The sequence below is a fragment of the Peromyscus californicus genome, unplaced genomic scaffold (genome assembly GCF_007827085.1).
Source record: "Peromyscus californicus insignis strain IS unplaced genomic scaffold, ASM782708v3 Scaffold_3__1_contigs__length_106647218, whole genome shotgun sequence".
Taxonomy (NCBI): Eukaryota; Metazoa; Chordata; class Mammalia; order Rodentia; family Cricetidae; genus Peromyscus; species Peromyscus californicus.
Window position 1 is genome coordinate 28,448,042 of NW_026294551.1, and position 16,570 is coordinate 28,464,611.

General features: G+C 43.5%; 1 protein-coding gene across 4 annotated transcripts in view; it reads left to right on the forward strand.

Annotated features, from left to right (window-relative positions):
- The first annotated feature begins 1,456 nt into the window (after nucleotides 1-1,456).
- The window catches only part of Luc7l3 (LUC7 like 3 pre-mRNA splicing factor), a 32,660-nt gene continuing 17,546 nt past the window's right edge, over nucleotides 1,457-16,570 (forward strand). For 2 of the 4 annotated variants that reach the window (XM_052756330.1, XM_052756332.1), the window contains exons 1-2: nucleotides 1,457-1,708; nucleotides 12,710-12,776. In XM_052756330.1, coding sequence (XP_052612290.1) covers nucleotides 1,610-1,708; nucleotides 12,710-12,776 — 166 coding nt within the window. In that variant the 5' untranslated portion in view covers nucleotides 1,457-1,609. The remainder of the gene's footprint in view (nucleotides 1,709-12,709; nucleotides 12,777-16,570) is intronic. The other 2 variants (XM_052756329.1, XM_052756331.1) reach the window with 2 other exon arrangements.

The following is a 16,570-nucleotide window of genomic DNA, read 5'->3' on the forward strand; positions in this document are numbered from 1 at the left end:
GTGTAGTTTTGGTGCCTGTCCTGGATCTCAAGCTGTAGACCAGGCTGGCCTCGAACTCACAGAGATCCACTTGGCTCTGCCTCTCGAGTACTGGGATTAAAGGCATGCGCCACCACTGCCCAGTTTATTTTAATTACATTCTATTTTATGTACCAGTGTCCGTGTGTGGAGACGCACATGTGGAAATCAGAGGACAGCTTCCATGAGTTGATTCTCTCCTCTCACCGTGTGCAACCTGGGGATGGAATTTGGTTGTCAGGCTCATCAAGCTTGTCTGCCTTTCAGATAAGTCATCTCAGGAACCCCCGATTTTTTTTTTTTTTTTAATTTTCTAATCTTAAATAGTTTTAGAGAAGGGACTCACAGGGTAGCCCATGATGACCTGGAATAACAATCTTCCTGTCCCACCTCCTAATTTACAGGCTTGTTCCATTACTTCTCAACTGAATACAAATTTTGTTTGTTTTTTGAGATAGGGTCTCACTATGTAGCCCTGGTTGGCCTCAGACTCACACATGAGCCAGGCTGGACTTGAACACACAGAGATCCACCTGCCCCTGCCTCTGGATTGCTGGGATTAAAGGCGTACATTATCATGCGTGGCCGAATTGACATTCCCTCCTCACCCCCTACAGCCCTGGCTGTCCTGGAACTCACTCTGTAGACCAGGCTGGCCTCGAACTCACAGAGACCCACCTGCCTTTGCCTCCTGAGTGCTGGGATTAAGAGCCTGCACTGTTACACTTGGCCGAGACACCGTTTCTTTTAAAATAAAAAAAGAAAAGAAAAAGTGCATGATTCCTGAGGAATGGACTCTAGGGGTTGACCTCTGGCCTCCTCTTCCGTGCATCTGAACACACAGCAACACTTGTACAACGCACACAAAACGAAGAAAAATAAATTCCTGGATGGGAGGTATCAGGACATAGGTTTTCCACTCTAAAAGTCAAAGAAATCCGGACAAAACCAGGTAGAGGAGTTGGGGATTTAGTTCAGTGGTAGACGGTTAAGTGTAAGGTCCTCGGTTAGGTCCCCAGCTTTGAATGGATGTGGAGGGCTGACAGGGAAATCAGGTCGGGTAAAGGAGGCAGGAACTATAGCGACTAGGAAAATGGAGTCTGAGCACGAACGCAGCTTGCTCATCTTGTCTCCTTGGCTGGAAGATGGGCACCCTGGGCACCACGTGGACAAAGGGACATTTTCTCCATTTCGGGACAGTGTCAAAGTCTCCAGAGCTAGCTTGCTGCTTCTCGCAGTGAGAGATGCCGACAGCCCGGGCGGTTAAGTGAGCCTAAGGCTCCGCGGGCGCAGACACGGCGGCGGGGCGGAGTTAGCGCCTGGCCTTGGCTTGCCCTCGGCCTGGCCCGGAGGTCCCGCCCCCTAGCCGGGGAAGCCGCGCCGCCATGGGCGCCCGGGCCTAGGCGTGTCTCCGCGGGCGCACGGCATGCTGGGAAGGTGCCCGGGCGGCGGCCATTTTGTCTTGTCGGCTCCTCTTTGGAAGAGGCTTTTCGGCTTGAGAGTGGGCCGAGGGGGTCTGGCGACCGAGTGGCTGGTGTTCTTCGTTGGTGGGTGCTAGGGCTGGTGGGAGCAGCCGCCCCAAGGAAGCACCATGATTTCGGCCGCGCAATTGTTGGATGAGTTAATGGGCCGGGACCGAAACCTCGCCCCGGATGAGAAGCGGAGCAACGTGCGGTGGGACCACGAGAGCGTAAGTCCCGTGGGCCTTGGGCCTGTGCCCCAGCGCCTGGGGGAGGGGAGCGACGAGAGGGCGCGGGCCGGGCCGGGCTGGGTCTCGGCGCGATTTGGGGGTCCCCGGTCGTACCGACTGAAGCACCTGGCGGCTGAGGGAGGCGGGAGGGTGGCCCAGGAGGGAGGATTCCGCGCGAACCCCGGGGATAGGGTGATTTGTTGTTCTGTGGAGGAAGTCCGGGATTGCGTGTGGCGGGGCCAAACGAAGCACCTTGGTGAGGCCAGGAAACGCGGGAAAAAGAAGGAAGGGCTCATTTTCTTACGCCAGAGCTCCGGGTTTTTACCGTATGAAAAAGAAGGGCAAACCCTTCCCGTTATTTGGGTGCAGCCATCGTATTTAGCCTGATTTCTGACCAGTATTATTGGGGGGAAAATACGGCAATGCCTCATTTAGAAGTGGTTCCATTTCGACACTTCTTTGGGAGACTAGACATTTGATACAGCTAAATAACTTGGTACAGCTTATCGTGAACAGTGTATTTACTAATACTGTTAGAAGGCAGTTGTGTTTAAGTCCTTCAGGTAGGCGCTTGTCAAGGTTTTTGCTTTCACATAAACTCATTGGGTCCTTTTACCTACTTAGAAGGGTTAAATATAACTCCAGGTTCACAGGTGAGAACTGGACAAGCTCACTTAAGGTCGTCTGGTAGTCGGCAAAACTAAGTAATTTTTGTAGCCCTGTTCAGGTTGCACGGTTCTGTGCAGCTGGCTCCTTGCATATATTGTATTTCAGGTATTTTTATCTAGTTTTTTATATGGAGCACACTGTTGGAGACCTTATTTATTTATTTATTTTTGTTTTTTGAGACAGGGTTTCTGGAACCCACTCTCTAGCCCAGGCTGGCCTCGAACTCACAGAGATTCGCCTGGCTCTGCCTCCCGAGTGCTGGGATTAAAGGCATGCGCCTCCACTGCCCGGCCCACTGTTGGAGATCTTAATCGGGGAATAGACGGACTTGATTTCACTTTGCCGTTACAGTCAAACAGCAGTTAAATCACTTGCTAATAAAAATATGAGGAAATGGTTCAACAAAAGCTTTGTTGAGACAGTATTTTACTTTGTAGGTCAGGTTCTCGAACTTGAAATCCTTGCTTGGCTTCCAGAGTGCTGGGATTAAAGGCGTCTTCACGTTTGGCTAACAGATAGGCTTTTCAGGATAGTAAATTATGCATTGTTTTAAACCCAGGGTTTGAGTAAAGTAAAAATTTCTTGTTTGCAATTCAGAAAAATAAGGAGGGATATATGATTTACGTTAAAAGAGTTTGGCTTAGCCGGGCGGTGGTGGCGCACGCCTTTAATCCCAGCACTCGGGAGGCAGAGCTAGGCGGATCTCTGAGTTCGAGGCCAGCCTGGGCTACCAAGTGAGTTCCAGGAAAGGCGCAAAGCTACGCAGAGAAACCCTGTCTCGAAAAACAAAAAAAAAAAAAAAGTGTTTGGCTAAAGTTGTATGGAGGTGGTACCTGACTCCAGAGTAGTATAGAAGTGTTCGTAATTTATGGTATTGGTTATTATTCATATTGATTCATGTATTTGTGATTGATTTCAACATGTGAATCTTATGTGGATTTTTATTTATTTATTTATTTATTTATTTATTTATTTATTGGTTTTTCGAGACAGGGTTTCTCTGTGTAGCTTTGCGCCTTTTCCTGGAACTCACTTGGTAGCCCAGGCTGGCCTCGAACTCACAGAGATCCGCCTGGCTCTGCCTCCCGAGTGCTGGGATTAAAGGCGTGCGCCACCACCGCCCGGCCTTACGTGGAGTTTTAAATGTTTGTTGTCTCCTTCATTTGTCACAGTGTTAGTCTAGACTTTTGGTTATATCTTGACCCTCCTTGCCTTTTTTGGCCTCTGTCACAGTGAATTTACTTTCTCTCTGTCCCCTAACCCCACTTAACTCTTCCACCTAAGCTTCTTTTGGCTTTGTTTTGTTTTCGAGACGATTTTTCTGTGTAGGCCTGGCTGTTGTGGAACTTGACTCTTGTAGACCTGGAAAACATCCACCTGCCTCTGTCTCCCAAGTGCTGGGATTAAAGGAGCATGTCACCACTGCCCAGATCAGTCTAAGCTTTGAAAGGTTAGGAAAAATTAGCTGGGCTTGGTAGCACACACCTTTTATCCCAGCACTGGGGAGGCAGAGGCAAGTGGATCTTGGTGTATTCAAGGCCAGCCAGAGACTCAACAGCAACCAAGGTTAGAAAAAAATTAGGGTTTTCCCTGATACACACAGGACACTTGTAGTTTGGATTAAAGTGAAAAGTGATTTCATTCCTTGTATCTCTTGGTTTTGAACAGGTTGTGAAGCCTGGCATATGATGAATGTGGATAAGTTTATGACTTTGCCAGGGCAAAAGTAACAATCGAGGCCTGAATGTCGTCATCTCAGCCATAGATGTGCTTTCCTTTCAGTTTTAATGCTTTTTATTGATAAACATTTAGAGATTGTCATCAAAATACGCCATGCCTTTAATGACGAGGTTACATCATATTCTAATTTCAAAGATTTCCAGATACTTATTGACATTTCAGACTCATGTCTGCAGGATTAAGGGGTGGTGCTGGTGGTCATTACCAGGAACAAAGTTTGTGGTCAGTCCATCTGTCTTTTGTTTTCCTCCCCCCTCGCCCCCCTCTTGTTTTTTCAAGATAGGGTTTCTCTGTAGCCCTGGCTATCCTGGAACTCACTCTGTAGACCAGGGTGGCCTCGAACTCGCAGAGATCCACCTGCCTCTGCTTCCAAGTTCTGGGATTAATGGTGTGCGTCACTACTGCCTGGCTCTGGCCTTTCTAAATAGTGCAGATACTGTAGGGTATAGTAAATACGAGGAAGGACACTCTTGGTGTTACTTCCATGTCAGTCAGATGCTGTGCTTTTGGTTGCTAATAAAAACTCTGAAGGGATGGACAAGCCCAGCATCTAAATATACAGGATTCACCATCACATTACCATGGCCTAACATAGCAACATAGTTTTGCATTTTTATTCCATTTGGAAATTTTTCTTCTTAAAATTTTTTTTTGTTGCATTTAGAAATTTATTTGGTGGGTATGGGTAGATGGGGAGTTTGGACATAGGTCCTCAGGCTTTGTAGTGCAGGTATCTTTACCTGAAAGAGAGCCATCTCTCTGGCTTGTGTTTGAAGATTTTTTTTTCTTTGCCATTCTTGGATTAGATGGAGAAAAGCCACATAATTGGGCAGGCCATTTTGTTTTTGCTTCTTTGAAATAAGGATGAGAAAATAGCAAAAAAGACAAATGGAAATCAAGCCCGATGGAGTGCATGCCTGTAAATTAGCACTCTGGTGGCTAAGGCAAGGGTAAACAGTTCCAGGCTAGCCTAGGCTAACCCAGCCTCAAACAAAACAAAGAAAAAAAGGAGATTAAACATCTATAGATATTTAGCAGTCAAAATGGAAACTTGCATGGTTGTATTCATTTTGTGTGTTTAATCTCAGCACTCTTAAATTCCAGACCAATCTTGTGTATATAGCAAGGTCCAGGCTAGCCAGAGCTACATAGTGAGACCCTGCCTTTTTTTTTTTTTTTTGGTTTTCCGAGACAGGGTTTCTCTGTGTAGCTTTGCGCCTTTCCTGGAACTCGCTTTGGAGACCAGACTGGCCTTGAACTCACAGAGATCCGCCTGGCTCTGCCTCCCGAGTGCTGGGATTAAAGGCGTGCGCCACCACCGCCCGGCCCTGCCTTTTTTTAATGTTTACTTTTAGTATATATGTTTTGCATGTATGTATGTGTGTGCCTCAGAACTCCTGGAACTGGAATTAAAGACAATTGTGATTTGCCTTGTGGATGCTGGGAATTGAATCCTGGCCCTCTGGAAGAATAGAAAGTGTTCTTAACCACTGAGCTACAGGAGGGGAAAAGAGAAAAACTTACCCTAGTGTTAACAGTAGTTCCAAGATAAAGTTTTCTAAAATGTGTTTGTATTTATACACACTCATACATTTATCGTGTGTGCTGTATGAGTGCCTGCATGTATGTTTATGCACCATGTGGATGCCGGAAGAGGGAATGGAACTCCACTGGAATTGGAGCCTGGATGCTTGTGAGCCACCATGTAGGTGCTGGGAACCAAGAAGCAAGTACTCTTCATTCCTTCAGCCTCGCTGGAAGATAGCTTTATTTGACTGACCTGGGTAATTTATTTTAAATATGTATTTCTGTATCCTAGCCCAGCACACTGACTTTAAAAATCCCTGTTTACATTTATTGTTGTGTGTATGTGGGTGGGGAAGACAAAAAACCACAACCCCCACCCTTGTTGAGTCTTGTAGAATATACTGGTGTTAGTACTTTGCGGGCTCTTTGAGAATAGTCTTCACCCAACATCAACTCCAGGTTTGTGCATCGCATATTTGCAGTCGCCGGTACTTTTGCATTAAGAGTTTATCCCAGGTTTGGTTGGTGTTACGTGCAAGTAACCATAGTAATGAGGAAAGCATTGAATTGTAACTGCCTAGGGTGAGTACCTTTCAGTTAGGAAGATTTCAGTGTTTCCAGAGAAGCCGTTAGAAGCTGTATTACAGAAGATTGTAGGGAATTACAAAGTCTAATTTGGAGCTTTTAGTTTTTTTTTTTGTTTGTTTGTTTTTTTTTTTTTTTTTTTTTTTTTTTTTAATGTGGTAGGAATTTAGTAGTTCAAATTGAAGTTTTACATTAAGAACCTCCTTCCAAAAGTGAATTTAACTGTGGATGATGTAACTGACTTACAGTGTCTGCAGAGAGTTGAATGCAGTTGTTTTATTTGCTGGGACCAGGGTCTTCATATTTTTCCAGACTGGCCTTGAGTGATCCTCTTGCCTGTAGGAGTGTACTCCCACATCCTACTGAGACTGCCGTTGTTTTTGTCACTTACCTTAATTGAAGCATAACCTGTTGGCTAAAGACTAATTATTTATGAAGAGAATTGAACTAAATGTACATTTCTAAAACTTTTGGGATGTTAGCAAATACTGTCACTGACAATATCAAACAACTTAAAAAAAAAAAAGGATTGAGTGTGTATTTGCCATGCTGTGTGCAGGTGCAGTTGGAGGCCAGAAGAGGGCTTTGAATTCGAAGCAGCTGGAATTACCTGCCATTGTAAGCTGCCTGACATGGGTACTAGAAACCAAACTTGGGTCTTTTGGAAGAGCAAGTGCTCTTAACTGCTGAACCATTTCTTCAGCCCCCAAACTTTTTACTTAAAATTTCTGTCCATGTTCTTACACCTAATGCCTGAGGTGGGGAAAAGGTTCAAAATTTGGGAGGGGAAATTAAAGGTATAAAATTAGTAGTCACAGGGGTTGAGCGAGTCTCAGATGGATCAGCAGCTAAGACACTGGCTGCCAAGCATAACAGCTTAGAGTTCAGTCATTAGGACCCACTTTTGGAAGAGAGAACCAACCTCTAGATGCGTGCTATAATAGCATATGCATGCTTGCATGTTTACAAAAATAAGCAAACTCTTTTGTAGTTCATGATACCTATTAGATATTAAATGCCTGCAGTCACCTTAACAGGTTGGAGAATGCCCTTTCCAAGTCACTCAGTTGGTCTAAACCTCTTCTGGGAAGTTCTGCTGGTTTTTGCTTCTTTCTAGGTGCTGGCCTGGCCTCAGAGTCCCAGTCCTCTTTGTTGCTTGTCTTGTCTGAGAATCTTAAGCTCAGTTCTGCTAGTCTGAAAGGCACTATGAACTTTTGTTGTGGGTTTTTGTGTGTGTGTGTGTGTGGGGCGGGGGGTGTCTGGTAGTGAATCTGGTCGGTTTCAGGGGCTTCCTGAAGCTATTTTGAGTTGTTTACCTCTGCTTAAAAAGCTTCTCTGCTGGCCGGGCGGTGGTGGCGCACGCCTTTAATCCCAGCACTCGGGAGGCAGAGCCAGGCGGATCTCTGTGAGTTCGAGGCCAGCCTGGACTACCAAGTGAGTCCCAGGAAAGGCGCAAAGCTACACAGAGAAACCCTGTCTCGAAAAACCAAAAAAAAAAAAAAAAAAAAAAAACTTCTCTGCTGGATGGAATGTTTCAAATATCCCCCCTACACACACACACAAAATTGTTTTGAGACAGTTCTATAGTATCAGTCTTAAAGATATCTCATATCTCTAAAAATCCAAAGATAAAATGAAGAAGACCCCTAAACAGTGGGGGCTTCCTCTCAGACCCTGGATTAGACACAAACCACACACAAACATCTGTTTTCACAGAGAGATTTTTATTAAGCAGGGAAGAAAAGTTAAAGTGGCTGCTTTCTAACCCCGTCAGAAAACATCAGCAGATGACCTTGCAGGGGTGATTTTTAAGATGAGGAAAAGGGAGGCTGGAGAGATGGCTCAGCAGTTAAGAGCACTGGCTGCTCTTCCTGAGGTCCTGAGTTCAATTCCCAGCAACCCATGGTGGCTCACCACCATCTGTAAGGAGATCTGGTGCCCTCTTCTGGCCTGCAGACAGAACACTGTATACATAATTTTTTTTAAAAAATGAGGAAAAGGGGCGGTCTGTGTTAGAATGGCCTAGGATGCATTGGTAAAAGAGATAGGGGATGAGGGAAAGGGGGAAAAAGTATTTGTCCCAGAGGGACAAAGAAAGGGCTGTCTCTGGATAGAGAGGAGACAGACATAGCACAAAGGCAAAATGGTTTATAAAGGTAAGATGAGAAACCCCATGTTAAGATGAGGTGCTTAATTTAATTGGGCATGTTAATTAGGTGTGAACCAAAGGGGGCTTTTGATGGCTGGACTTTACTACTTCAATAGCTCGACCTTGGTAGTCATCCTCATGAGGAGGAAGCGGACAAGGGAAGACCTTGGTGGCTAGCGTTAGGAACGTAATCTGTTTTTAGCAAGGCAGAGGGAGTGGGAAGAAGGGCAAGACCTGCCAGAGCCATAGTTGGAGTGGGCTAGTGTCTCTTCATATAATAAATTGAATAAATACTGAAAATAAATTTCCTTACTATTGGCTTGATTTTTGTCTTGTGATAAAATACCACAGCAGAAGCAATTAAGGAAAAAAAGGGGTTTATTTTGACTTACAGTTGCAGAAGGGGATACAGTCTTCCATGGTAGAAAGAGCATGAGGCTGGCCAGCCACTTTTTACTGGCCATCCAGGAGAAGAGAAAGAATAGGAAATGGACCCAGGCTGTAAAACATCAGTCAGCCTGCCTCCAGCGGCATGCTTCCTATAAGGCTCAGCCTTCTAAAGGTTTCATACATTGCCTAGACATTGCCAACAGCAGGAGAGCAAGTGTTCACACCCATGAGCCGTGGGGGATAGTTCACATTTAAGCCTCAACAGTTGACTTCAGAAAAGTATGTGTGTGTGGATAGATTGCTCCCCCCCCCATACACATGTCCTTAGATTTGATTTTCACCAAGGGAGATGGCTACTTAGGTTCCTTTCAACGAGATGCCCTTAAGAGAAATAGTAGATGCTGGGGGGTGGTAGCGCACGCCTTTAATCCCAGCACTTGGGAGGCAGAGGCAGGCGGATCTCTGTGAGTTCAAGGCCAGTCTGGGCTACCAAGTGAGTTCCAGGAAAGAAAGGTGCAAAGCTACACAGAGAAACCCTGTCTGGGGGGGGGGGGGGGGGGAATAGTAGAATTGTGTAGGCATAACACTCAGCCCTGAGAACCATCAGTGTAATGACAAATAGGAATTGGTAAATGTACTTTCATGACACAATGTGAATACTACAATGAAAACCAGAGGGTGCAAGAGCCTGTGGTATCCAATCCAGACTCAGGAAGGGTTTCTCATACAGAGTGGCCTTTAAATACTGGAACCTAAAGGATTGGTAAGAATTAGCCTTAGGAAGGTGGGAGAGAAGACATTGCTACTAATGGCAGGCTGAAGAAAGTGAGTGCAACTGGGGAGTTTTCAGCACCGGTACACTGAAGTCTTTGGTGACTTGGGAGGGGAGTGAGGAGGGAGACAGTAAGAATGAAGTTTAGACTTCATTATGTTGGGAAATGGTTGAAGGGTTTGAAGCAGTGAAGATGTTCACTGCCTAGCTGCCGTGGAGATTGATTGAAATTTTACCATTCAAAATATGTAACAAGAAGAAGTGTGTGAACCATGACTGCAAAGGAGTATGTAATACGAGAGACGCAAAGACTAATTATTTGAAAGTGTGATCACAGAATAGCTGGAGCAAAACCATAGCTCTCAGCTGACTCTTATACACCTTCTGTTTAAAACTGCTTTTGAAAAATTTCTTACGCTTTTTTTCTTTCTCTTTTCCATTTTATAAACTAGATGTTGAATTCCTTTAGCTAAAAGTTAACTAGGCCTGGTGTCACAACCCCCAGATCCCAGCATTCAGAAGGCTGAGGCAAGAGGAGCTCATTCCAGTCCCCCGGGCTGTTGCATGAGACTGTTCTTAAAACAAAACCCATTTGGTTTTATGCTGCATGTGGCCAAAATTAAAGGAATATTGATGAACAAGAAACTACAGTAAAATTTCCCTGTGTTCCTGGATTTTAAGCTAATACATGTATGACAGTTGAAGTCTTAATATATAAAGTAATTAGGGTTTTCTATGAAGTGGTTTTGTGTTTTGGATTGTTTTGTTGTGGGAGAAGGTTGAAGTAAGAGCTCACTACTTTGCTGCTTAAGTTTATCCCAGACTTAAAAGTCTACCTAAGCCAAGTAGCTGGGATTATTGTTTCTGGCTGTAGTGCAGACTTTAATTAGCATCCTTGTTCTCAAATGTCAGATTGACCATTGCCAACAGGAGTTGTTATCTCAGCAGTATCTACATGATCAAAGGTAAATGTTGAGCCTGGTGGTGGTGGTGGTGCACACCTTTAATTCCAGCAGAGGCAGGCAGATCTCTGTGAGTTTGAGGCCAGCCTGGTCTACAGAGTTAAGTTCCAGGACAGCCAAGACTACACAGAGAAACCCTGTCTTGAAAAACAAAAAAAAAAAAAAAAAAAAAAAAAAAGAAAGAAAGAAGAGAAAAAAGAAGGCAATGTTGAATGAATTATTTCCTATGTAATTTGCTTAAATAAAATGGGACTTGGTGTGTATTGTTTCCTGGCTTTTCCTAATAATTTAGACAATATCAGCATATATGAACCTGCCTTAATTTATGTTCACTATTTGATTCCTGTTTGGTATGTAAATTACGTCTTTTGCCATTCTAGCCAGGCTGGAGGGAGAGGGAGAAAGGGGTATGGGGAGGGGGGATATAAGTGAGATTGATTATAAAAACTACTGGCAGGTACCTCAAAAGATAGTGTGACTAAATGGAAAAAAAAAAATCTGCTGGGCGGTCGTAGCACTCACTGTTCACTCCAGCACTCCCGAGGCAGAGGTAGGTGGAACGGTAGAGAACACTCAAGGCCACACAGAGAAACCCTCTTTTGAAAATAAAATAAACAACAACCAAAAAGAAAATCTACATTTTAGATCTGGCAAATAGTGCCAAATTGTTTCTCAGTCCTGTAGTATTGTTTAGAGCATTACTTTTTCATCACTGATGCCCGATACTGTTTTATTTTTTGGACAATTTGATTTGAAGGTGGTGGAAACTTACCATTTAAAGTTTTCTGACTAATATTAAATGCCAAAGGCTAATATCTTACATTTATAGCGATTGGCACAATTATATCCTAAAGAAAGATAACCAGGTATGCAGCTGTGCACCACAGTGCCTCTCTTACCCCCATGCTGGGCAGCCAGAGATAGGTGGATTCCTGGGGCCTGCTGACCAGCCAGACTAGTCAGTCAGTCAGCAAAGTACACTGTCCCAAAAACTAAGGTGGAGAGCAGCCTTTACACAAACAAATAAATGTGCTGAGCAGTGATGGAGGAAGACACCCCTATGGCCACTTGTGGTTTTGTCATGCATTTGCGCACACACAAATTGTATGTGTATATAGCACACAATAAATAAAAGGTATTATGTGGGTTAATTATTATTGGCATCAATAACTTCATTTGAAACACCCATATATGTACTACTAGTTATTCCATGTTGTAAGTTTATATACACAGAAGAGGGTGCCAGATCTCCTTACAGATGGTTGTGAGCCACCATGTGGGTGCTGGGAATTGAACTCAGGACCTCTGGAAGAGCAGTCGGTGCTCTTAACCTCTGAGCCCTCCAGCCCACGAATTGTTTTTTTTTTTTTTTTTTTTTAAAGATTATATTTTTAATTATGTGATTGCGAGGCCTGTGTGTGTATGTGCGTAAACACAGGATTGTGTGCACATGAATGCAAGCCAGAAGAGAGCTGGAGTTACAGGTAGTTGTGAGGCTCTCAACTTGGTTTTTGGAAATTGGACTCAGGTCCTCTACAAGAGCAGTACCTCATCTCAAGTGCTGAGCAATCCCTCTAGCCTGTGTTAGAGGTTATTTGTTTGTTTTTAGATAATAATTTCTTGCCAGATGTGGTAGTACACAATTTTCATCCCAGTACTGGGGGGCAGAGGCAAATAGATTTCTGGGTTCAAGGCTAGCCTGGTCTACAGAGCAAGTTCCAGGACAGCCAGGGCTATACAGAGAAACCCTGTCATGGGACACCACTTCCCTCATTTTGTTTTTCTTTATTATGAGATTCACCTGCCTCTGCCTCCTGAGTACCATGCTCAGCTCACAGCTAGTTCTTAAAACACAAGATGGTGTTTACTGGGAAACATCATATTTGAACAAACATAATTAGTATATTTTTAGAAAATAACTGATAATTCTATAAGTGGTGTTCGCAGAGGCTGGCAGATCTCTGAGTTTGAGGCCAGCCTGGTCTAAAGTGAGTTCCCGAGTTCCAGGACAGCCAGAGCTATAACACAGAGAAACCCTGTCTTGAAAAACCAGAAGGAAAAGAAAAGAAAGTTCAGAGTTAAACAGATGAAGTTGTACTTGGTTAGAAGATGAAAATATCAAGACATAAATATTATTTGGCACCCTTTCTAATGGAAGTTTTAGAACTAAACAGTTTTTAAAAGTTACTTTTTTTTTCTCTTAATAGGTTTGTAAATATTATCTCTGTGGTTTTTGTCCTGCGGAATTGTTTACAAATACTCGTTCTGATCTTGGTAAGTGATTTTTCTGTTTACCTTCTTATCACACTTAGAATTAACTTTCTTCACCAGGCATGATAACACGAGCCTATAATCTCAGCAGGAGACAAAGGGATCTTGAGTTGAAGGCCAGCCCAGGTTATGTAGTTAAAACCTTGTATCCAAGCAAAACTCAAAACTTTCTTTGTAATGCTGAAGATTTTTTTCTCTTGAAAATTTACTGCTCAGTAATTTCTTACTTGGTTTAATTATGAATATGTTGATAAATGTTAGTCTGATTAAACATGCTGGCATAATTAAAAGTTCACACCTACACTAAAACACTAAAGTCAAAATTCTTCACATACACACTCTACTCTAGCGCAGACTAACCTGAAATGCGCTTATGTGGCCCAGGCTGGCCTGAAGCATAGAGCAGTCTTCCCTCTGTCTTCTGAATGCTAGGATCACAGGTAGAAGTGACCATGCCTGGGCAAAGTGGAAACTATGCTAAAGGGGTGGAATAGGCAGTGACATCAGGTGTCAGCACTATTTTAGATCAGTCTCAACAGAGCAGAGACACCTATGTTGAAAGTCTGCAGAGGGGACTGAGAAAACAAGCATTGGATCCTAGAATCTTGGCTAATGCTGGATTTGGGGCATTAGGATACTATAAAAGTCAGGGCTGAGTCATAATACTAAAAATGTAGAAGATTTTCAGTTGAGAGGTTTTTTTTCAGCCTTGACACTGTTAACGTTTTGAAACAGTATATTTGAAGGTGTTGGCAGCATTCCTAGTCCGTACCTGGCATTTCCAGTAGCATATGCCACCATGACAACCAAAACTGTCACCAGACGTTGACAAATAGCTCCCAGTAAAGAGCCACTAATTTAGGTATTCTTGCACATTTCTTGATGCTAACTTTTCTACCACAGTGCCCCAGGAAGATAAGGGTTATGTTTTTTGGAGAAATTGACCAAAGAGACCTGAAATATAAACTACAAACATAATTGGTGGAGTTGTGAGTTCTCTGACATTACTGATATCAGTGTTTGCCTTGGGATATATTACGGCTGGAGGAGTCTGGATCTTGACATTTTAAGCACAGCAAAGGGCAATTCTGAGCAAAAATGAGATTGTAAAAAAGTTTTAAGTAAGTGTTTAATAGTGGTGTTCCCTTAGAGGCATCTAGAAATGTATAGCTAGATATTTCCTCCAGGTACAGGGAGCAGGTGAACATCTCAGAGAAGTGATCTGTTGTCTGCATCCTGACCCTCTGAGAATCTCATTTAAACAAATTAGTTCTTGGTTTCCCTTTGGTAAAGGCCCTTGCTGACAAATCTTACCCATCTGTTCTAATTTCCAGTCGGATTTGGAAGTGTCTTAAAAACTAGTTGCCAGGGCTGGAGAGATGGTTGGGTGTTTTAAAGCACTTGCTCTTGGCAGAGGACCTGGTTCAGTTCCTAGCATCCTCATGGTAGCTCACAACCATATGCAACTCTAGTTCTAGGGGCTCCGATGTCCTCTTTTTTTGTTTTTTTTTTTTTTTTTTTTTTTTTTTTTTCTTCGAGACAGGGTTTCTCTGTGTAGCTTTGCACCTTTCCTGGGACTCACTTGGTAGCCCAGGCTGGCCTCGAACTCACAGAGATCCGCCTGGCTCTGCCTCCCGAGTGCTGGGATTAAAGGTGTGCGCCACCACCGCCTGGCTTCCGATGTCCTCTTAACCAGGCATGTAAATGGTGGATGTGTATGACATGCTGGCAAAACTGTCTGTGAAAAATAAGTTGCCTCTCAGGGAACACTAACCAGGCAGACATTGGAAGAATCCTTCAACTTAGGTTAACAAAATGGTCAAGGGAGGAGGTATGATGGTAAAAAATAATGGGGAATACAAGAAGAAAAGGTTTGAAATTGTTTAGAAATCTTACCTGACTTTAATATCTTCAGAAGAATGGTCTGTGCATATTAGAAAGAATAGATTGCAATTAAGCTGAACTTCTTAAAAATAAAGCTTTCAGAAGTTAAAACTAGAGAAATGTGAAATAAAAGCCAATAGACTGTGTAGCTAGAGTTTTCCTGACTGGCCCACAGTCAGGACAAACTCTCTCACCTGCCAGTCCCACAGTCACTCAGACCCGACCAAGTAAACACAGAGACTTATATTGGTTACAAACTGTATGGCCGTGGCAGGCTTCTTGCTAACTGTTCTTACAGCTTAAATTAATCCATTTCTATTAATCTATACCTTGCCACGTGGCTCGTGGTTTACTGGCATCTTCACATGCGGCTTGTCATGGTGGCGGCTGGCAGTGTCTCTCTCACCCAACTTCCTGTTCTCTCAATTCTCCTCTCTGTTAGTCCCGCCTATACTTCCTGCCTGGCCACTGACCAATCAGTGATTTATTCATTGACCAATCAGCAACACATTTGACATACAGACCATCCCACAGCAAGACTGGGCTGAGGGGTTGGCTCAGTGGGTAAGAGTGCATGCTTTGCAAGCATGAGCCTGTGAAGGCAAACCCCAGCACCCACATGAAAAGCTGCACATACCTGTCGTGAAAGCCTGGTGGGGTGGAAGCAGGTGGATCAGAGCCTGCTGGCCAGCTTAGTTGAATATGAATAGCAAATAGAAGACAACACCAGAGTCATGCTCTGACTCCTGAAAGCTTGCAGTATGGACACACAAAAGTACTACACACTCCTATGCATATACCACACACGATATGCACATGTATATACAAAAAATCACTTGGCTGACAAGAGGTGATGTCACATTGTCACATGCCTGTTTTAATCTCAGCACCCTGGATGCTGAGACAGGAGACCCTCACATTAGAGACCAGCGGGTGCTGCATAGAGGGATATGTACATACATTAATAGAAAGGACTGGGGTAATTTGAAAATAAAAGGAATTTACTGAAATGTGCAGTAGAACAGAGAAAGATAAGTATGCAAACATTGTTTAAATCAGTACCTTGATTAATAGTTTGAGACAGTATACAGATGAGGAAGAAGTAAAAGAAATACATTTAAAAATTTTTAGTGGTTTATTTCATTTATGTATCTGAGTGTTTTCACCTGTATGAATATTTATATACCATGTGCATGCCTGGTGCCCACAGAGGTCAGAAGAGAGCATCGGATCCCCTGGAACTGGGGTTATGAATGATTATGAGCCATCATGTAGGTGCTGGGACTTTAACCTGGGTCTTCTACAAGAGCAATAAGTGCTTTTAACTGCCGAGCCATCTCTCTAGCCCCAAGAAATACAATTTTTTTTTTTTTTTTTTTTTTGGTTTTTCGAGACAGGGTTTCTCTGTGTAGCTTTGCGCCTTTCCTGGAACTCACTCGGTAGTCCAGGCTGGCCTCGAACTCACAGAGATCCGCCTGGCTCTGCCTCCCGAGTGCTGGGATTAAAGGCGTGCGCCACCACCGCCCGGCAAGAAATACATTTTTAAATAGTGTTGAACATCAGTCTTTAGATTTAACTTCAAGTGATCAGCACAACGAGTGAGAAGAATCTATACCCTCCCTGGCACACCTTGGTGAATTTGAGAACAGCAAACATAGTCACAGAATTATGACTCAGAATGGCCTAAGACTTAGCAGTAGCAATGCAAGGAGTTTGCAAACACCAGAGAAAAACCTTCAGGGTTTGTGCTAATACCAGCATGAGTATAGGAAACACTGAAGTATGAGAGTGGAGAAAGATGTTTTTGAACATAGGAAGTTTCAAACATGTTCCCATGTATCCTTTCTCAACCAAGTTATCCAGGAAATGTTCATTGATCTGAAAAGAATAAAGTAAAATAAGTTCTGGTACTA